Source organism: Misgurnus anguillicaudatus, chromosome 17 (assembly GCF_027580225.2).
Source record: "Misgurnus anguillicaudatus chromosome 17, ASM2758022v2, whole genome shotgun sequence".
In the NCBI taxonomy this organism is placed as follows: Eukaryota; Metazoa; Chordata; class Actinopteri; order Cypriniformes; family Cobitidae; genus Misgurnus; species Misgurnus anguillicaudatus.
This window is the reverse complement of record NC_073353.2, coordinates 33,446,330-33,468,776: the sequence shown is the minus strand read 5'-3', so window position 1 is coordinate 33,468,776 and position 22,447 is coordinate 33,446,330. Positions and strand designations below refer to the sequence as shown.

The window sequence follows — 22,447 nt, the reverse complement described above, 5'->3', positions numbered from 1 at the left end:
TATAGGTCCTTATGGCACAATAATGTATCCAAAAAGGTACAACCTCTTTTTATATTTAGCATACCTGTAAAGGTACACTATAGGTCCTTATGGCACAATAATGTATCCAAAAAGGTACAACCTTGTATTATGTTTAGCATACCTGTAAAGGTACACTATAGGTCCTTATGGCACAATAATGTATCCAAAAAGGTACAACCTCGTATTATGTTTAGCATACCTGTAAAGGTACACTATAGGTCCTTATGGCACAATAATGTATCCAAAAAGGTACAACCTCGTATTATGTTTAGCATACCTGTAAATGTACACTATAGGTCCTTTGGCACAATAATGTATCCAAAAAGGTACAACCTTGTATTATATTTAGCATACCTGTAAAGGTACACTAAAGGTCCTTTGGCACAATAATGTATCCAAAAGGTACAACCTTGTATTATGTTTAGCATACCTGTAAAGGTACACTATAGGTCCTTATGGCACAATAATGTATCCAAAAAGGTACAACCTCTTTTTATATTTAGCATACCTGTAAAGGTACACTATAGGTCCTTATGGCACAATAATGTATCCAAAAAGGTACAACCTCTTTTTATATTTAGCATACCTGTAAAGGTACAATACAGGTCCTTATGGCACAATAATGTATCCAAAAAGGTACAACCTCCTTTTATATTTAGCATACCTGTAAAGGTACACTATAGGTACTTATGGCACAATAATGTACTCAAAAAGGTACAACCTCGTATTATATTTAGCATACCTGTAAAGGTACAATATAGGTCTTTATGGCACAATAATGTATCCAAAAAGTACAACCTCATATTATATTTAGCATATCTGTAAAGGTACACTATAGGTCCTTATGGCACAATAATGTATCCAAAAAGGTACAACCTCTTTTTATATTTAGCATACCTGTAAAGGTACAATACAGGTCCTTATGGCACAATAATGTATCCAAAAAGGTACAACCTCTTTTTATATTTAGCATACCTGTAAAGGTACACTATAGGTACTTATGGCACAATAATGTACTCAAAAAGGTACAACCTCGTATTATATTTAGCATACCTGTAAAGGTACAATATAGGTCTTTATGGCACAATAATGTATCCAAAAAGTACAACCTCATATTATATTTAGCATATCTGTAAAGGTACACTATAGGTCCTTATGGCACAATAATGTATCCAAAAAGGTACAACCTCTTTTTATATTTAGCATACCTGTAAAGGTACAATATAGGTCCTTATGGCACAATAATGTATCCAAAAAGGTACAACCTCTTTTTATATTTAGCATACCTGTAAAGGTACACTATAGGTACTTATGGCACAATAATGTACTCAAAAAGGTACAACCTCGTATTATATTTAGCATACCTGTAAAGGTACAATATAGGTCTTTATGGCACAATAATGTATCCAAAAAGTACAACCTCATATTATATTTAGCATATCTGTAAAGGTACACTATAGGTCCTTGGCACAATAATGTATCCAAAAAGGTACAACCTCATATTATATTTAGCATATCTGTTAAGGTAAACTATAGGTCCCTATGGCACAATAATGTATCCAAAAAGGTACAACCTCATATTATATTTAGCATATCTGTAAAGGTACACTATAGGTCCCTATGGCACAATAATGTATCCAAAAAGTACAACCTCATATTATATTTAGCATACCTGTAAAGGTACACTATAGGTCCTTTGGCACAATAATGTATCCAAAAAGGTACAACCTTGTATTATATTTAGCATACCTGTAAAGGTACACTATAGGTCCTTTGGCACAATAATGTATCCAAAAGGTACAACCTTGTATTATGTTTAGCATACCTGTAAAGGTACACTATAGGTCCTTATGGCACAATAATGTATCCAAAAAGGTACAACCTCTTTTTATATTTAGCATACCTGTAAAGGTACAATATAGGTCTTTATGGCACAATAATGTATCCAAAAAGGTACAACCTCTTTTTATATTTAGCATACCTGTAAAGGTACACTATAGGTACTTATGGCACAATAATGTACTCAAAAAGGTACAACCTCGTATTATATTTAGCATACCTGTAAAGGTACAATATAGGTCTTTATGGCACAATAATGTATCCAAAAAGTACAACCTCATATTATATTTAGCATATCTGTAAAGGTACACTATAGGTCCCTATGGCACAATAATGTATCCAAAAAGTACAACCTCATATTATATTTAGCATATCTGTAAAGGTACACTATAGGTCCCTATGGCACAATAATGTATCCAAAAAGTGCAACCTCATATTATATTTAGCATATCTGTAAAGGTACACTACAGGTCCTTTGGCACAATAATGTATCCAAAAAGGTACAACCTCATATTATATTTAGCATATCTGTAAAGGTACACTATAGGTCCTTTGGCACAATAATGTATCCAAAAGGTACAACCTTGTATTATGTTTAGCATACATGTAAAGGTACAATATAGGTCTTTATGGCACAATAATGTATCCAAAAAGGTACAACCTCTTTTTATATTTAGCATACCTGTAAAGGTACACTATAGGTCCTTTGGCACAATAATGTATCCAAAAGGTACAACCTCGTATTATGTTTAGCATACCTGTAAAGGTACAATATAGGTCTTTATGGCACAATAATGTATCCAAAAAGGTACAACCTCCTATTATGTTTAGCATACCTGTAAAGGTACACTATAGGTACTTATGGCACAATAATGTATCCAAAAAGGTACAACCTCTTTTTATATTTAGCATACCTGTAAAGGTACACTATAGGTACTTATGGCACAATAATGTATCCAAAAAGGTACAACCTCGTATTATATTTAGCATACCTGTAAAGGTACAATATAGGTCCTTATGGCACAATAATGTATCCAAAAAGGTAGAACCTCTTTTTATATTTAGCATACATGTAAAGGTACAATACAGGTCCTTATGGCACAATAATGTATCCAAAAAGGCACAACCTCGTATTATATTTAGCATGCCTGTAAAGGTACAATATAGGTCCTTATGGCACAATAATGTATCCAAAAAGGTACAACCTCTTTTTATATTTAGCATACCTGTAAAGGTACACTATAGGTCCTTATGGCACAATAATGTATCCAAAAAGGTACAACCTCGTATTATATTTAGCATACCTGTAAAGGTACAATACAGGTCCTTATGGCACAATAATGTATCCAAAAAGGTACAACCTCGTATTATGTTTAGCATGCCTGTAAAGGTACAATATAGGTCTTTATGGCACAATAATGTATCCAAAAAGGTACAACCTCTTTTTATATTTAGCATACCTGTAAAGGTACACTATAGGTCCTTATGGCACAATAATGTATCCAAAAAGGTACAACCTTGTATTATATTTAGCATACCTGTAAAGGTACACTATAGGTCCTTTGGCACAATAATGTATCCAAAAGGTACAACCTCGTATTATGTTTAGCATACATGTAAAGGTACACTATAGGTCTTTATGGCACAATAATGTATCCAAAAGGTACAACCTCCTGTTATGTTTAGCATACATGTAAAGGTAAACTATAGGTCCTTATGGCACAATAATGTATCCAAAAGGTACAACCTCGTATTATGTTTAGCATACCTGTAAAGGTACACTATAGGTCCTTATGGCAAAATAATGTATCCAAAAAGGTACGACCTCGTATTATATTTAGCATACATGTAAAGGTACATTATAGGTCCTTATGGAACAATAATGTATACAAAAAGGTACAATCATGTATTATGTTAAACATACCTGTAAGAGTACAAAACAAAACCGTTTTGAAAATTTTTCAAAATATAAATGTATTAATTTATTCATAGTTATCTACAACACACAAAACTTTTTTGCAATTATAGTGAATAACAAAATGATTGCTGTTTATCGTAACACTGTATATATTTTTTTTAATTTATGATTTAGAAACTCGATTGATAAGGGGCTGGACGGTAATATTTTATCAGAAAAACAAAGACTGAATGCCTATAGCCTGTCAGTCTGAGTGGAGGTTGGCGAATAAGCAGGGATGGATGTCTTTGGTGGTGCGCCACGGTTTCTGGCCTACCCTCGTCCTGTGGTTGTACAGAGCGGTACAGACGCAGTTCTGAAATGCCAGATTGGTGGAGACCCCAGACCTGCAGTCATATGGGAACGAAACAATGAGAAAATCCATCCAGAGGGCAAATACAGGGTGTTCGAGGATGGCAATGTCTACAACCTTATCATAACTTCAGTGACGCTGGAAGACAGCGGACAATATATCTGTAAAGCCAAGAATTGCATCGGAGAGACTTACGCAGCAGCTACTTTGAAAGTGGAAGGCGAGGCGCAGGAGCTGGAATTGCGGGAGGAAAACAAACCACGCTTTCTCATCAAACCCCTCTCAACTAGGGTTGGACGAGGAGAGGACGCCATGTTCTCCTGCAAGCTGTGGGGAAAACCACGGCCAGAAGTGATGTGGGAGAAAGATGGCAAAAAGTTGAATGAAATCTTTGAGAGCACACATTTTAGTGTCAGCTATCAGGATGGAGGATGGTTTCAGCTAAAGATTTTTAAGACACGGGCACCAGATGGAGGGGTGTACACGTGCAAGGCCCGCAATGAATTTGGAGAGAGTTTAGCAGGGGCCGTTCTGTTGGTGGATGCGGGACCGGGACATGAAGATGAAGGGAACCGTAATGGTTACACAAACCCCCACTGGAAAGCACATCAGGGAAAGCAGAGAAGTGGAAGGCAGGTTGCAGCAAGGCACAACCCGCTGCCAAACATTGCCAAAGTAAAAATGTTTGCGGTGACTGAAGGGAAGCATGCAAAGTTCCGCTGCTATGTAACAGGAAAGCCAAAACCAGAAATATTATGGAGGAAAGATGGAAGACTAATCTTGTCGGGCAGAAGGTATCTGCTGTACGAAGACAGGGAAGGCTACTTTACACTTAAAGTTCTTTACTGCAAACAACAGGACAATGGAGTCTATGTCTGTTCTGCTTCAAACACTGCAGGACAAACTCTGAGTGCCGTACACCTTATTGTTAAAGGTAAGTCACCTAATTTGCATCTGTTTAGGGTCAAACAGTATATGCTTTGGACAATAAAAATGAATAGAAAAAACATAGCATTATAAAAGAGCTGTTCATACATGTGCATTACCCAATTAAATATCCAGCGGTCTCTGCTATGTCAAGCATTTGCTTCCCTAATCAGCAGTAACTTTAATGATGATTCATTTGTAAGAAATCCATCAAGGGAGCTTTAAAATTACCAGTCTAGGCCAAACTCATTAACGTGAAATAGATTCCATTCAGTCCCATGTCTGCAAAGTCACTTAGGCTTTGCAAGGCCTGTACATGTGATGGAAATCTCTAGAGGCAAGCTCATGTTTCTCACATGAACCACTAAACAGGCAAAACTGATTGGATTGGTTTGCATTGGACTATTATATCAGAAATGTGATATAAACAATTTTAAAGAGCACCTGTTGTCCGATTCACGTTTTAACCCTTCCTTTGGTGTGTAAGTGTGTATTAGTACATGTTAACGATATGCAAAAGGTACATACCCCAAAGTAAACGATGACACGAGATATCGTCTCCAATGTAAATCTCTTTTCTTGGATTACAACAAACACACATTGTAGGCAACAGTATACATCCTGGGATTGGTGATGTAGACAAGACCGATATTATCATAATTCCTCCCCCTTGGACTCACAGCCTGTTAGTTAACTCCTGTCAGCACTGCATTGAACACGAATCTTTCAAACATGGTAAGGAGCGTCACATTTCCGGCTGATGTTAGAGGTATTCAGCGTACAGATTAGCTGGCCAATCCGGGACACAGAGCTTTTAAAATCTGTGTGTTTTAGGAAGAGCGCAAATCTGGAGCTACAAAGATGTACGATATACGCAAAATAATGTGTTTTTAACCATAAACCACGCAAACACATTGTATTATACCAAGTACACAAAATAATGTTGTTTTTTAGCAATGAAATAGGTGCTCTTTAAAAAAATGCTGTTAAAAATGTGCTAAATGACAATGCATTCCCTCTACTGGACAGACCCTTTGGCTACCTAAGCAGATATATACAGTAACATTACAATTCAATGCTTTACTCCAGCATCCCTTCCTGGGGCTCAGAATCCAAAACTCATGTGCTGGACTTTTCTTCATGCCAGGTGTCGCCATATAATATAAATAATATCTTGTGCTAATGTAACAGACACAATACAGTTCCACCTATTACTATTTAATTTTTTTTTAAATCTTATGGTTTCTTTTCTTTGTGTAACAACAGAGCCACTTGTGCGATTTAAACAACCACTAAATGACCTGCAAGTATGGGAGAGAGACTTAGCTGTTCTCGAGTGTGAAGTTCCTGAGGACTCTGTTCCAATCACATGGTATTTAGAAGACAGGAGGTTACAGCCAGGAGCCAAATATGGAATGGAGGAGTGGGGGACAAAGCGTAGACTCACAATTCGTGATATTGGAGTTGATGATGATGGGATATATCTCTGTGAGATGGCTGATGGGGGCAGAAGCATTGCTGAGGTAGCAGTCAAAGGTAAAGATCTTTATGTTGCTAGGAAACACAGTTACGTTAGCTATTATAACTTTAACCACTAACTTAGTTTGCATTAGTTTAGTTTAGTTAAAATTTGCAACTGCAATAACTATTTTTCCCCCTTTAATGTAAACTTGCTCTCTAAAGGAACCATTGTAAGAAAGCTGCCACGAAAAGTTGATGTTCTAGAAGGGGAAAATGCAGCATTCTGTGCAGAGGTTGAGGCAGAGGAAATGGACATTCATTGGTACAAAGATGGAACTGAGTTAAGGGAGACCCATCAGACCATCCTCAAATCCTTTGGAAGGACACATATTTTAGTCTTTGTCAACACCACAACGCAAGATTCTGGTTTGGTCACTTTCTATGTGGGTAGATCAAAGACATCATCTCAACTAAGGGTGAAAGGTTAGAAAACATTAAGTTGAAAATAATTTCACATTTTACCTACACAATCACCTTATGTGTACAAATAACCTCTTCTTCGCCTGTACTCATTTTAGCGGCAAGGCACTGTCCGCCAAGCTGTCCTATTGGGGTTCAGATCAACACAGAACGAGCAAATGCTGCCCTCCTTTCCTGGTTTCCAGCACAAGATTCTCGAAAGAATCCACCTTCAGGGTATATCATTGAGAGAAAAGAGGTTGGCTCCCAAGAGTGGCTACAATGCTTAACCACTGACACTGCAACCGCAGTGGAGATCCTCGGTGACAGCGTTCCATGCGAGGCCGACTACAGATTTCGCATATGCAGTGTCAACAAATATGGAAGGAGTGGAAATGTAGAGTTCCCTCGAGCTGTTCACCTTGGTAAGCAGATGATTGCTATGAAGCTCTCCATTATATACACATAAAGTAAAAGCACTAACAAACCTAATTTACATTTTATCTAGTTCCAGTGGCCAGGATCCAAGCACCTCTACAAGATGCTTTAGTGCCAGAAGGCCAGGACGCTTGCTTTTCCATTGAGCTCTCTGCTTCAGTTATAGGCACTTGGTTTTTAAATGGAAACCAGCTTCAAGACGATGAGCGCTTCTCCATAAGACGTACACGAACACACCAGTCTCTACGCATTCGTGGGGTACGAGAGACAGACAATGGAGCAGAGATCACCTTCATTGCCTATGGAATTCGAGATTCAGCTGCTCTGTACATACAAGGTGAACACTAAAAGGGATCCAGCCAAATATCAGAAATTTCCCCATGATTTACTCACCCTCAAGCAATCATCTAAAGTATGATGGACATATGAATCTCGGATTGCTTGAGGGTGAGTACATTTTTGGAGGTATTTTTGATATTTGGCTAGAGTATCGCTTTAAGATTGATTTTCTTTGTTAAGGTGCATTTAAAATAGCCACAATTGTTGTGTTTCACAAGCTTATACTGTACATTTCTTTTAATCAGCTCCATTAGTAAAATTCACACCACTTTCTGAAATGGATCGAAACAAATTTGTGGAATCTGGCAACCCTATAGTGCTCTACTGTGAGCTGTCAAATCCTGAGGTCCCAGTTCGGTGGTATAAGAATGGTGTTGAACTTCATTCAACGGAAGGTCTGCACATTCAAGCAGAAGGAACAATGAGGAGGATTGTCATTCAATCAGCTGATTTCGCAAACTCAGGAGTTTATAGCTGTGATGCTATTGATGATGTCATCCGGTTTAATGTGGAGGTTGAGGGTGAGTGATTTGTATTTCCTTCAATTTCTATATACTACAAAGAAAGCTATTTCATTTGGCTAAACAAAGCTACATTTATCTCCATCAAACTGACATAAATATGTTGCACAAATGATGTCTTGCATTTTCTTAATCTACCAAATTTACCAAACACTGATTCAAAACACATAGCCCCACCAGTGAGGTTCTCAGTGCTACCAGATGTTGAAAGGAACAAGTCCCCTGAAGCAGGATCAACAATGACACTGCAATGTGAGCTCTCAGATCCACTTGCCCAGGTATCCTGGTACAAAGATGGAGTAAAACTCCTGCCAGAAGATGGACTAGACATCAAATCTGAAGGCAAAACGAGGAAACTGACTGTTCAGTCAACTGAATTTTACCACTCAGGGGTGTACAGCTGCAAGACAAGGGGCGATGCTGTCCACTTTAATGTGGAGGTTAAAGGTGATTTAGATTTTTGATTTGGCAGAAAATAATTAATTAAAATGAGTACTTAAAAACTGTTGAAGCTTAGGGTGTTTAAAGTCTCTATAAATATCCATAGCCCCACCTGTGAGGTTCTTAGCTGTCCCCGAAGAAAAACTGAGAACATGCATCGAAGCAGGCTGTCCCATTGTTCTGCAATGCGAAATTTCAGAATCGGCTGCACAGGTCCATTGGTACAAAGATGGGGATCAGCTCCTTGTAGAATCTGGAGTAGATTTCATATCAGAGGGCTGCATGAGAACGCTCAGTATTCAGACAGCACAACTGTCTCATGCTGGAGTGTACACCTGCACAACTAAGGATGATGTCATCAAATTCCATGTGGACGTTCAAGGTGATTTAGTTTTCTTTATTTCTGACTTACGAATTAACTGTGTCTTGCAATTATGCAACTAATAACAACTGCTTTCTGTGTTGCTCTTGAATGACATATTTAAACAATTTCTGCACAATACCCATTTCTAAAATTTTTTCGAGTTATCTTCTCAGCTGTTGTCCCTATACAGTACATGTAGTTGTTAAATGTGATAGGGATTTACATTTCTTATAATTCTTGATGATTCTGACTCGAATCATGCTCTCTAGCTGCACCAGTGAGGTTCTCAGCTGTTCCAGATGCTGAGAAGAGTATATGCACTGAAGCAGGTGGATGCTTTGAACTCCGCTGTAAGGTCTCAGACCCTAAGGTCCATGTCTGCTGGTTTCACAATGATGTAGAGATTAAGCCAGAGACTGGTTTGGATATTCAGTCTGATGGAGATGTAAGGAAACTGATAGTGGAGTCAGCTGAGCCCAGTCATTCTGGATTGTACCGTTGTGAAACATCTGATGATTCTGTCCAGTTCATTGTGGACATTAAAGGTGATTTGTGATTTTTTACTAAAACTTGTCAATCAAGTAACTTGTTTGGTAGCTAGGTGCATACTAACTGATGGCTATTTGTGTTGTCCTTGTCTCTTAGCACTGCTGTTATGGATATACATCTTAATATTGCATCTATCTTGTGTGCAGTTATTTAATACAGATATTACATGTTTTGCATTTTTTGTTTAACCTGCTTCTTGGCATATGGACTGAGAAATCAATTGATTTGGCAGTCTATATAACCTTTAAATAAAGAATACTTATTTAATGTATATTGTTTAATGATGCAACGGGTCACCTTTAGAGTTACCAGTGATGTTCTCAGCCTTACCAGAGACTGTGAAGAACCAGCTGTTTGAAGCAGACTACCCTACTGATTTACACTGTGAGATCTCAGACCCAAGTGCCAAGGAGTTTTGTTACAAAGACGGTGTAGAGCTCATCTCAAAAAGTCCAACTCATATCAAATCGGAGTGTACCAGGAAGACATTAGCTGTCAAGACAGCACAGACCTCTAACTCTGGATGGTACGACAGTGTGAGAACGGATGATGCCATCCAGTTTAATGTACAAGACCAAGGTGAATTTCAACTATTTGCTTTTAATCTAATTGGTGGGTTTTTTGTGTGTGTGGCAACTAACAATTGTATGCTATTTGTAGCTTTTTTAAGTTCTCTTCTTATGTATGCTGTTAATGTTATCTGGCTTCAAAGTCCATAATTGGTTCTATCTTTCTTAGTTTAAAACATTAGTCTTTTATGTTGAATAAAGCATTCCTCTGTCAATGGTCATCTGTAGTGCCAGCAAAGAAATTTTTGGCTGTTCCCGAGGATGAGAAGACCAAAAGCACTGATGAAACGGAACCTGTTGCGCTACACTGTGAGATCTTGGATCCCGTTCCATACATCCATCAGGCAAGAGATGAGAAGGAGAAGATCATGATTGCAGAAAGAGAAGGGCAAGCTGCAGCTCAAAGTGAACATGAAGTTCGTTTAGATGAATCCAAAGAAACTGTAAGGAAGTTACCGGAAACATCTGTTTTTGACGAGTGTTTGATTCAGATGGCACCAGATGTTCCCATCCGGTTTGAAATGGACCAAGGTGGTTTTCCAGTTATTTTATCCCATTCTGAATTAGGAGCATTACTATGGGTGAAGCAAGTCAGTTATTGTTTTCTTTGTGGCTTTCCTAACAGCAGAACTGTCTCACTATGAGGTGTGCAGTGGTGAGACCTATGATGACCCATGCACTGTGGATATTAAAGGTGATATAATGCTAATTCAACCCAAGCAAATTTAACCCAATGCCACTAACAAGGGTGGTTTGAACTGTCAGATGGCTCCTACCGAAGATGCTGGTCCCCTGCATCTTGATTGCCATCCCCAAAACATCTCCTAAAACTAATTCCTGCTATCATGTCTTTATCCAACATGCAGTTGGTCTGCAAAACCATCTTCCAGACTAACACTCATTTTATAGACTTACAAAATCTTTATTTCTTCTTTGATGTGCATTTCATTTAAAAAAATAATTTAAACACCATCCGCTTAAGTCATCTTTGTCCATGTGCCATTCAGAATCATCATCAGGCCTGTACTGATTGAACTGTTGATAGAACGAATGGTTGTGAATGAAATGTTGGAAAACCCAATGATGATCTGACTTCTTGCGTAATCATGTTGTGTTTTTGTATTGTCTTAACCACTGTAGACCATATGGTCACCCCTCTTATATGTGTGGCTTCTGTCTTATGATTTAAAATCTTGACACTAACCAAACAAATGAAAACACATCTTTAAAAGTTTTGCTGACTAAGAAGACAGAAAATCACGCCAACACTTTTCTTTCTGTAAACCACCCAACTCGTAGAAGAGATTCTCAGACAATCAGGATTAGAACATGAGGCTGAAATCAGATGTGAAGCAGACAACAAAAAGCTTGCAGAGGAAAGACCTGGAAAAAATTCAGAAATTCAGAGGAACTCAGTCTCTCCCTCAGTCTCCATTCCCACAACCTTCAGATTTATTGACGAGGAACCAAAGATACAACCAAAGAAATTGGAGAGAAATATTTCCATTTCCCATGCGGAAGGCTCTAACCATATCAAAACGCAAGAAAGTACCCTGGATTACGATGTCTTAAGTTATAAGGTGGATGTTGAAGGTGATTTAAATAGTTAGCTCCATCATTCTGCCAATAATGATGAGAGCAAAATATATGCCATTGACAACATTTATCACCTAACAACGACTTAACCTCATCTCTCACTATTTTAATCTATTTACTGAATTTGAATACACAAACATACAGCTTGACTTTTGTATAAGCTTTTTCTACAATATAGCTACGTTTCATAATTATTCACTATTTGAAACCATGACCAAATGTTTTTTCTAACCAAAATCATCATCTCAAAAAAACTATAGTGTCATCTCAAACCTCTAGCTTAAAAAGTTATAGAAAATGTAATCAAAACTAAAGATGTATTGCTTAAATTGCAAAGGTTTGAAATGTAAAACAAATTCATCTTGTTAACGTTAATTTCTCTATATAATGTGTCATAATAGTAATATATGTCTCTTTTTATATAACTTGAAACATTCCTAGCTTCGAGGAAGAACTCCCCACCAATTTGTGAAATGGATGAGAGCTTGCCCGTTGATCCAGACAGTTCCAGTGTACTACTAATTGAGAACTCTAAACACATGACCCAAGACCAAACTATATCCTGCCAACAAGTCGGGACAAAAATGATATCCCATAATCCCACAAGGAAAGAGTTTGTCCAGTCAGCAGAGACGTGTCTCAGCGCGGCGTGTAAGACTGACGCAAAGGATCAATCGATTGTATATCAAGAGAAAGTAAAAGGTGATTCAAGACTATATGTCTAATACAGTATTAGTAAACATACAAGCAACTAACTTCAACTGGCTTTTTGCATAAATGTTTTGTGCCCAAGACAATTCAAATTCATTCACACTTAAAATCTTAATAGATAACTTGTCCCCTCAACCTGAAGAACCTGTTTGCAAAGAAGATTTATTTACACAACCATCTAAAGCTAAAGGGGTCACGCCCATTGAAAGTGATTCTCCAGTTGACTTGAGAATCAGTCGATTGGACTCTTCATTGGAGGATGAAATACAATTTTACTTTCAAAACGGATATGAGATTCAAACAGAGGAAGGTGTACAAAAACCGATTGTTCCAGCATCAGACTTTGGTCATTCAGGAGTTCATGACAACAAGACAATGGATGATGACATTATATTTAAGGTGGATGTCAAAGGTGATTTAAAACTAGTTTACATCCACATTGCTATATAAACAGTTCAATTTGTTTTAAAATGAGATACAGTAATGAAAGCTTACAAGATTTGAAATAAGTCGAAAATTGATCGCAACACAGGCTGCACTAAATTGTGGTTCTCTACTTTGCGCTTCGAGGAAATTACCAAATGCATGTTATATACTACTCAAAAACAACAATTATATTAACTTTTCTTGTCTAGATCAAATGCTTACATTAAAACATATCAAATTAAACCCTTAGCTACATCCCTGCAAAAGTCTACTACCCATGACACTGAGAGGAACATGTCAATTGGTGAAAAAGATAATGCTAATTATCCACAACCTGAGCTATCAAGCACAATGACGGAAGTGAGCTCGTACAAAAAAGGCAAGGAACTCCATCAACAATGTGACATTGTCACCCATTCTGAGGAGACTTTTACAGCTCTTGTTGTCAAATCAGATGAACCGTCTCACTCTGGACTACATGCTTGTGAGATGGATGAGGTCACCGTGCAGTGTGCAGTGGACCTACCAGGTGATTGATTCATCTACGTCATCTACGCCAGCTCAATTCATCCGATTATCACACTAACCACTTCAATCATGCAATGGTCACTAACAGTGTTTATAGAAAGTATTAAGTGGCTAAACGTTGCAACAGAGAAATTACAACCTCTTATCGTAGATAATAGGTTGTCAAGCTATCTTTGTTACTGAAAGATTTAAACTAACACAGTGAATTAGTTAGGACACCTTAATTTCAAAACAGTAACTACAAGATTAGCAATAATATGATTTTCAGTAAGTTTTCACTTGGTAAACTTTAATTGCATTGTTAGGTAACAATTATCAATAATCTTCTTTAGAGATCTATTCAGAAATTATGACAAAAAAATACTAAGAAGAAAAATAAAACCCCATTGCTAACAACATACAAAGTAACATTTGCACATATCAGTACATTTGTTTCTTCGAAGTCTGTTGTCACTGTTTTGTTTTCGTCGTACTTTGTGATTTAATGTTCTTTGTCGGATACTCTTGCGTTACTAATTCTTCATCTTATATTCTGATGTTTGCATTTCCATTTTACTGATCATTACAGTTAAGTGTCTGTATACATGCCAAATAGACTCTTTCATACAACGCTAAATGTATTTTTGTTAACTCTTAATGTTTTATGTATGTTCTAAGCTAAGTACATGTGTCTGTACAGAACTGTCTGTAGCTCCATCTGTGAAGTTCTCCACTGTCCCTGATAGTCAACGGACCAAATGCATTGAGAGTGGAGGACCCTTTAAACTGCAATGTGAGGTCTCAGACCCCAATGCCCAAGTCTGGTGGTACAAAGATGGGAATGAGGTACTGCCTCAAGATGGCTTGATCATTTTGTCTGATGGAGCAATAAGAACCCTCTCTGTGGAAACTGCTGAATTATATCACAGTGGAACATACAGCTGCCAGACAAACAATGATGGCATCACATTCCATGTGGAAATCAAAGGTGATTCAATGTTGTCTCTTTTGAAGACGCAACATTTGTGTAAATCAAGGCAGGCAATCTCTTTCTTAATTTTAAACAGTATTGTGGTTATTCAGAAGCAGAAGGGAAACCAAATGTTGTCATCCTTAGAAGCAGCATTTGAAAAAACAGCTTGGCATGTTAATCGGTTATTTTGTTTAGCTTCCCTAAATCATGCAGTTTTTCTCTATTCCATTAACCATTGTTTAGCTCCACCACCGAACTTCATACCAGTCTCAGAAGAGGAGAAGAACAAGTCAACTGAAGTAGGATCATCAATTGTTCTGAAATGTGAGCTATCAGATGCCAATGCTCAGGTTCTCTGGTGCAAAGATGGTACCGAACTGTCTCCAAACTCTGGGCTTGATTTCCAAAGAGATGGGAATATGAGGAAACTAACTGTTCAATCGGCACAGCTGTCTGATACGGGACACTACACCTGTCATGTTCCAGGTGATAGCATATCATTCAAGGTGCACGTTCAAGGTGATCTCATAACAGTACAACAAAAAGGAGTGTTTCCCTTTTATATCTCCTTTCTAAACAATTTTTGAAGAAAAAAAATCATCCTCAACATATTTTACCATCCTTTTAAACCCCAGTATATAACTGCTTCTTATACATGTTGACAACTAAACATTCTCTTACTAACCTTGTACTGTAGGTTAACATTGCCTAAAGTTTGTTTAAATTTGCTTTTAAATAATCTGCAAAAATTTTCATAGTTCCCCCTGTTAGGTTCTCAAAACTTCCAGAAATCGCAAGAAACAAGTTCATTGAAGCAGGCTGTCCAATTATCCTTCAGTGTGAAATCTCAGATCCTACTTCTCAAGTTTGCTGGCTCAAGGACGGAGTCCAGCTCCAAGAACAAACTGGACTTGACATCCAATCAGAGGGCACTATGAGGACAATGATTATCCAGTCAGCTGAGCCCAAACACTCAGGCATATACAGCTGTGAGGCTGTGGATGATCGCATAGCATTCAAGGTGGATGTTGCAGGTGATTTTGAGTCTAAATATTTTTTCTCAAAAACACTAACATTTCAAGTTATGCTTCATCCACTAAATGCTGTTTGCCCTTTTAAGACTTTAACAAAGTAAGCTTTAATAACCAAATAATCAAAGCCTCATTTTCTTAAACACTAAAATTATTTCACCAGCTCTAAATCTTTCACAAATTTTGCTGGCATGCCATAGTAATACAAATGATTATAAAGGTTTATGAACATTGTTCAATCACTTATTCCTAATAAGTATATTCAAGATGCTGTTACCATATTTACAAACAGTAAGAACATGCTTCACCTCAGCAAATTGTCTTAATCTTTGCCCTATTTTCTTTTTTTTTCACTATTAAATTCCATTATTTCCCCTCATCGATTAGCAGCTGAAAACATGACTTTTTATTTTAATTACTTTTTTTGGTAATTCTATGATCTTTTACTGAACAAAAATGCTCTTAGTTCCACCAGCGATGTTCTCAGCTGTTCCTGAGACTGAGAAGAACAAGTCCTTTGAAGCAGGCTGTCCAATCATTCTCCAATGTGAGATATCTGATCCTACAGCCCTGGTCCAATGGTACAAGGATGGATTACAGCTCCTGCCCCAGTCTGGCGTTAACATCCAAACAGAGCACACCACGCGGACACTGGTTATCCAATCAGCAAAATTATCCGACTCTGGTTTTTACAGTTGTAATACAGCTGATGATATCAGCGAATTTTTTGTGGATGTTAAAGGTGACATACAAAGCTTATGCGTAAAACATTTTATTATATAACTAACAACTATGTCACTTTGTAGAGTTCAGTTTACATTGGGTTGAACGCATTATTCTTCATCTTTCGACAAATCCATTCATCTGCTTTTATAGGCTCCTTAACCATTTCCCTAATGCAGGACAACTTTTTTTAAGCTTCGAGTCAATTTTTCATTTTTGCTATTCTTAGTTGCCATTCACCCAGCATCTTGGTTCTCTACCTTTGAAACAATTCAAGCTGGAGAAGCATGCAATGCAACCATTATCTCAGTACTAAACAGCACTTCATTCTCACAAAGCTTTTATTAACTGTTACCTTCCATTTGCCTTTAGAGTGGAGACAGACATCTTCAGGGCTGCTCAAGCAATCATCAGATGTGCTTGAATTGCATGATTAACAAGGCATACTTGCGTGACAAAGCATGAACCGTAAAACATAAAACTGACAACCATTTTGTTCTCATTGCAGCACCTCCTGTGACATTTGCTTATATCTCAGAAGACGATCTGCATAGAAATATTGTGGAACAAGACAATCTTCTCCTATATTGTGAGGTATCCAGGTCAGATGCTGTTGCACAATGGTACAAGGATGGAGTAGAGATAAAGTCAACCGACAATGTCCTTATAGAGGTAGAAAACATTGTACGCAGGCTTATCATCCTGTCAGCTCAACTTTCGGATTCTGGTACATATACCTGTCGTGCTGGAGATAATGCCTTAATATTTAAAGTCAATGTAAGAGGTGAGTATATGTTGATGTACATACAAACATCTACATATAAATATAATTATACTTAAGCAAACAGGAGAACCTGAAAAATAACGTCTAGTGTGCTGCAAAACTATTTCCATTTTTCTTGCTTTAAAGAGCCTCCAGTGATGATTGTATATCCCAAGGAGGATGTCCACCTTGATCGGCATGTTCCTGAGGAAATTGTCCTCAGCTGTGAACTTTCACGTTCAAATGGAAAGGTGACATGGTACAAAGATGGACAGAAACTGCAGGAGAGTGAAAACATAAAGTTAAAAGCTGAGGGTCCATACAGACGGTTAAAAATTCTGCACAGTGGTATTGAGGACTCTGGAGAATATGTCTGCGATACAGCCGACGATTCAATATTCTTCAATCTAACCATAAAAGGTATCAAAATGTTCACTATTAAAAGTACATACAAGCAATCCTGGTCGGTGGTTGTTTTGGGTCAAAGAGAAATGGTCATTTTTGTTAGCGCAAAAGAAAAATCGTCTCTTAAAAGATTTCGAAGAATTGTGCTTAAGATTAGGAATATCCATATGATTTCATGTTCTATTTGAACAGTACTACTTTTGTAGTAATACATCATGAACTGGTTTTGGGGTATTTGTCCCAACAGAACCGCCAGTGCGTATTATTTCTCCAAGCCAGTCCCAAATGGAACTTTGCCAACAGACATCCGAGAGGATGGTATTGAGCTGTGAAATCTCTAGACCAAATGCCGTTGTGCGCTGGTATCGTGATGGACTTGAAGTGGAGGAGAGCAACAGCCTAATACTGGAGGTTGACAGTGTCTATAGAAGACTTATTATTCCAAAACCTACAGTCAAAGACTCTGCAGAATATGTCTGTGACACAGCAGATGACTCGGTGACCTTCATTGTCAATATTGCAGGTCCGTATACAGTATAATTCTTAAATAAAATATAAGTATGCTTTTCCCTTGTTTCAATTCATCATATTCAAATTAATCATAATTTCTTCATGCAGAACCACCAGTTAGATTTATTCGGCCAAGGAAAATGGCCTATGGAGTGGAGAAACTGGTTGGAGACACGTTGGTCCTTGAGTGTGAGGTGTCTCGAGCAAATGCTGAAGTTAGCTGGAAAAGGGAGGGAGAAGAGATTGATGAAAACAGCAACGTAACCATCATAGAAGACGGAGCAAGTCGACAATTAATCATTCACTCGGCAGCTTTAGAGGATGCAGGCCAATACGTCTGTGATGCCAGAGATGATGTAATGGACTTCCTTGTAAAGATTAAAGGTAAAATTAGGTGATACAGAGATCAAACATGGTTTAATAAATGCATCAACAGGTTTCAACAAATGCAAAACATTTCACCATCTTCTTTCCAGAACCACCTTTGACAATTATGCGAAAGGCTGACATCGAGACAAAGCTGCATTTTCTTGAATCTGATGCCATCGTGCTTAAATGTGAGATCTCAAGACCAAACGGGGTGGTCAGTTGGCTTAAAGACAATGAGAGGATCGAGGGAAAGGAGCATTTCATCTGTGAAGAGGAAGGCACATTTAGATCTTTGATTGTCCTGAGTGCTGAGTTGAACGACTCAGGGGAGTATGTCTGTCATACACAGGATGATAAAGTCGTCTTCAGTGTTACTGTAGAAGGTACGACCTGGTTAAACAAAAAACTGAATGATGATGTGCCTTTCTGTAGCTTTCTACCCAAGAGTAAGTGTATGCAATTTGGATAGAAGCATCTGCCTGATTTATATGCAAATCTTAACCAAATCTTTTTTGTTCAGAGGCGCCGGTGTCCATTATTGGGAATTCAGAGAAGCCAGAACACCACACTTTAAACACAGGAGACGACCTTGTCCTACAATGTGAAGTATCACAAGCAAATGCTACAGTTCAGTGGTACCACAATGGAGTTTTACTACATGAGGATTCACGTACACACTTGGAAAGCAAACACACAATGAGAAAGCTTGTGATACGAGATCTTCAAACATCTGACTCTGGAGAGTATATCTGTGATGCCATTGATGACAAAATGATAACTATGGTGTTTGTTCAAGGTAAATGTACCAGTAATATAGCAAGAAAATTAATTATATCGATATACAGTCAAACCAAAAAAATTTTAGACACCCTCTACATTTCACAATTTATTCACTGTAGTTACATCAGGAATGGGCAACTACGGTCCTGGAGGGCCGGTGCCCTGCAGAGTTTAGCTCCAACCACAATTAAACACACCTGAAACAGCCAATTAAGGTCTTACTAGGCAAGTTGGAGCTTAACTCTGCAGGACACCAGCCCTCCAGGACCGAAGTTGTCCATCCATCATTAAAAATGATATCTTGTGTCTGAATAAATTTTGCTTTGAATGTACATCCAAAATGTGTAAATCATTAATAACTGCAAAATTCTCTTTTATAGAACCACCATTCCAATTCATCAAAAAAGATGAACAAACAAATATTTCAGCCTATGAAGAAGACAGTGTAACACTACGTGCCACTGTTAATAGAGCCAATGCACCTGTGAAATGGCAGAGAGGTCGTGATCCAATCAGAGGTGATCGGTTCCATTCCACAAGTGATGGAAACACTCACTGCCTTACCATTAACCCACTCAAGAGAGGTGATACTGGACTGTACACATGTTATGTGGGATCTGATGAGATGAACTTCAGTGTCAATGTTAAAGGTAAGATTTTAAAATCGTATTTAAAATCTAAAAAACATGTTTCTCGTAGACAGCAGATGGAAATTTTGCTCAAGTCTCATAGGACTTCTGAATACACAACAACCAAGAAAACTTAATGTCTCCACTAAAATTTCATAAGAAAACTGTGCTCAAATTTGATCCCAAAAGTCTGGAAATGTGACTACTATTAAAAAATTCAATGTGAACTCAAATGCTGCTCATCTAATATATTCAAAGCTAAAATAGTTTAGCTAATTTTATAGCTGTATACCTTTATTTTACTTCAATAATTGCACATCTGAATATATTTCTATTTCTCTGAAGCAATTTTTGGAGAAATATACTAACTTTGCTACTTTTCACTAGCTACTAACTTTGAGGTCTGTCCTAAAACTCTCTTATTTTTAATCAGCAATAAAGGTGAAATTCTCCAAACCACTGGAAAATGTAGTGGGACTCAAAGGTTGCGACGTGGCTTTGAAATGTGAACTATACACGCCAAAAGGAGATGTTCAGTGGCTGAAGGACAACCAAGAGATTGTGCCAAATAGACATTTTACAATCCGGGCTGAGGGCCGTGTGAGAAGTCTCACGATACACAGTGTATCAGAAGATGACGAGGGAGAATATGCTTGTGAATCCAAAGATGAAAGGACAATAGCTACAGTAGTGGTCAACAGTAGGTCAAGTTCCATCAAAGCACTTTATCGAGTGTGGTGTGACTCTATATGAGGATGAAATATAACCTGAAATCATATTATTGCTGTAATTATTATTATCTTGTATTCTCTTCTTAAGTTCCCCGAATTGTGGAGTTTGTAGCGGAGCTGCACAACATCACTGTCATGGAAGGAGAAAATGCCACATTTAAGTGTATGGTGTCTCCAGAGGATGCACACTTGGCCTGGTTTAGAAACAGCCAGCCAATTTCATCCAATGAAAAGTTCCACATTTCAAGCACTGGATTATGCCATGTGCTGCAGATCAATAATTGCCAAGTGTCAGACAGCTGCAAGCTGACCGCTGAGGCTGAAGGTGTGATTTCCAGAGCAATCCTTCAGGTCCAAGGTAGGACAAAATGTATCTTGACTTAACAGCTTAACTTTTTTATTTGCTCACAAATGACATAAAATGAATTTGGATAATTAGTGAACAAAGCAACTGGACAGAAAAATAAACACAAATAAATCTTGTATTTGTATGATGACAGGAAGATAAATATACAGGGCTGTTAGTGCTACAAGAGAGCATGGGTGATACTAGGGGTGGAACGTTATAACGGTCAGGACATACCTCGGTTCAGGGGTCAAGATTTCCGTTTTATGAGGTGTGCGTGCACTCATTTGAGACTCACGCTGTTGAGTCAGGTGAGAGTATAAACGCCACCTTTACAATGCCAATTCACACACCAGGCTTGTCCTATCTACCACTCATGGATTGCCTGTGACTGACTCAGATGTGCACTGCACAGACCGATCGGCCCATGACATCAAAGTGATTTGCTCCTTAGGTTTAATATTAGGCTTCGAACGGCTCTTGTGGAACACGTATCCGACATCAGACTGCATGCACCAAACCGTGGCGTCAGTTCAGTTTCGGGATGAAAACACGTATCATTCCACCCCTAGGTGATGCCTCTTCTCTATGTCAACTGATAACTACATTTTATGGGGTTGTTTTATGTATATCAATGGTGTTTTCTTTAGGAGGCTGTAATTGTCTTTAATGTCATGCCAACATGTTTGAGTTTAATAGTGACCCCTTCAGACATGCCTGAATTGTTGAAAAGGTGCTTATGATGGCTTGTGCTTAACGGCTTCTCCAGTTAGAATTCCACTCTTAACTGACAGAGACAAGTGTTTCTACTACATACAACACATAGCCATGTGGAATGAAGAGCTGTATTTGGCCAAGCACATGAAATAATGTCCTTCTCATTGCCTGCCTGATATAAGGAGCTGCAATGTAAAAAAAAATATAATTCACCCTAATCTTTATTTAGAGGCACAGGTGTTTTTTACGAAAAGCATGGAGTCGGCTGTGGCAGAAGAATACAGCGACGTGACGTTGGAGGTGGAGGTCAGCCATGAGAAAGGGGAGGTGCAGTGGATGAGACAAGGAGTAGTTATACATCCAGGGCCCAAGTTCACCCTGAAGCAGAATGGCCGAAAACGCTCTATCACAATCCACAAGCTCGTCCTTTCAGACCGGGGCACCTACAGCTGCGAAACGCTCCATGACCGCACGCAAGCCAGGCTTAGTGTGGAACGTGAGTTTGCACGTGTTGCTCTTTTCTCACTATGCGGTGTTGTTAGCAATCTTTGCTTGGTTCACAGCGATGGCCCTTACTGCGGGCCGTTGCGATGTTGTTGTCTCAAACAAATTCAATTGACCAACAGTAACATGAGCAAGAGGCAGCTACTTTGGTGACACTTGTTCCAGAGTTTGACAGCAACAAACAGGTGACTGTAGGACTGCTTACTGAGTCCCAGGGAGTATCTTTCTGTATTGACATTAGATCAGATGAGCTATGATAATTCAATTAAGCATGTCAAATGAGATGGATCAAGAATTAGTACAAGGTCCTGCCTGGGTAACCTTTTAATTCCTCTTAACAGTCTGTGAAATATAGATATTATGAGAGGATGATAAAAGTTATGCACGGCTCTTCTGTTTTGTGATTTTTTAAATTAATTTATTAGCCTGTCTCAAAATTGACCCACCTTTTCAAAACTTCTCAAAAAAATACACTTGCTCTTTGAAAGACAAACAATTACTACTTATAAACGTTCCTTTCAAGATATC

The 22,447-nt window shown here is 38.2% G+C and overlaps 1 protein-coding gene across 13 annotated transcripts in view; it reads left to right on the top strand.

The window, feature by feature from the left end:
• obsl1b (obscurin like cytoskeletal adaptor 1b) overlaps window positions 1-22,447 on the top strand; it is a 34,903-nt gene that overhangs the window by 5,525 nt on the left and 6,931 nt on the right. Inside the window, exons 2-31 of one of the 13 annotated variants that reach the window (XM_055214984.2) lie at window positions 3,953-5,064; window positions 6,324-6,593; window positions 6,741-7,001; window positions 7,097-7,402; window positions 7,486-7,752; window positions 8,000-8,275; window positions 8,447-8,722; window positions 8,823-9,098; window positions 9,350-9,625; window positions 9,933-10,208; window positions 10,427-10,729; window positions 10,827-10,892; window positions 11,498-11,791; window positions 12,236-12,496; window positions 12,624-12,917; window positions 13,182-13,460; window positions 14,139-14,426; window positions 14,655-14,930; window positions 15,170-15,445; window positions 15,909-16,184; window positions 16,674-16,949; window positions 17,076-17,348; window positions 17,581-17,856; window positions 17,952-18,227; window positions 18,320-18,658; window positions 18,733-19,008; window positions 19,373-19,642; window positions 20,055-20,321; window positions 20,441-20,710; window positions 21,645-21,911. In XM_055214984.2, the coding sequence (XP_055070959.2) occupies window positions 4,056-5,064; window positions 6,324-6,593; window positions 6,741-7,001; window positions 7,097-7,402; window positions 7,486-7,752; window positions 8,000-8,275; window positions 8,447-8,722; window positions 8,823-9,098; window positions 9,350-9,625; window positions 9,933-10,208; window positions 10,427-10,729; window positions 10,827-10,892; window positions 11,498-11,791; window positions 12,236-12,496; window positions 12,624-12,917; window positions 13,182-13,460; window positions 14,139-14,426; window positions 14,655-14,930; window positions 15,170-15,445; window positions 15,909-16,184; window positions 16,674-16,949; window positions 17,076-17,348; window positions 17,581-17,856; window positions 17,952-18,227; window positions 18,320-18,658; window positions 18,733-19,008; window positions 19,373-19,642; window positions 20,055-20,321; window positions 20,441-20,710; window positions 21,645-21,911 (8,896 nt within the window). In that variant the 5' untranslated portion in view covers window positions 3,953-4,055. Of the gene's footprint in view, window positions 1-3,952; window positions 5,065-6,323; window positions 6,594-6,740; window positions 7,002-7,096; window positions 7,403-7,485; window positions 7,753-7,999; window positions 8,276-8,446; window positions 8,723-8,822; window positions 9,099-9,349; window positions 9,626-9,932; window positions 10,209-10,426; window positions 10,730-10,823; window positions 10,893-11,497; window positions 11,792-12,235; window positions 12,497-12,623; window positions 12,918-13,181; window positions 13,461-14,138; window positions 14,427-14,654; window positions 14,931-15,169; window positions 15,446-15,908; window positions 16,185-16,673; window positions 16,950-17,075; window positions 17,349-17,580; window positions 17,857-17,951; window positions 18,228-18,319; window positions 18,659-18,732; window positions 19,009-19,372; window positions 19,643-20,054; window positions 20,322-20,440; window positions 20,711-21,644; window positions 21,912-22,447 lie in introns of all 13 variants that reach the window. The other 12 variants (XM_055214986.2, XM_055214987.2, XM_055214983.2 and 9 more) reach the window with 12 other exon arrangements.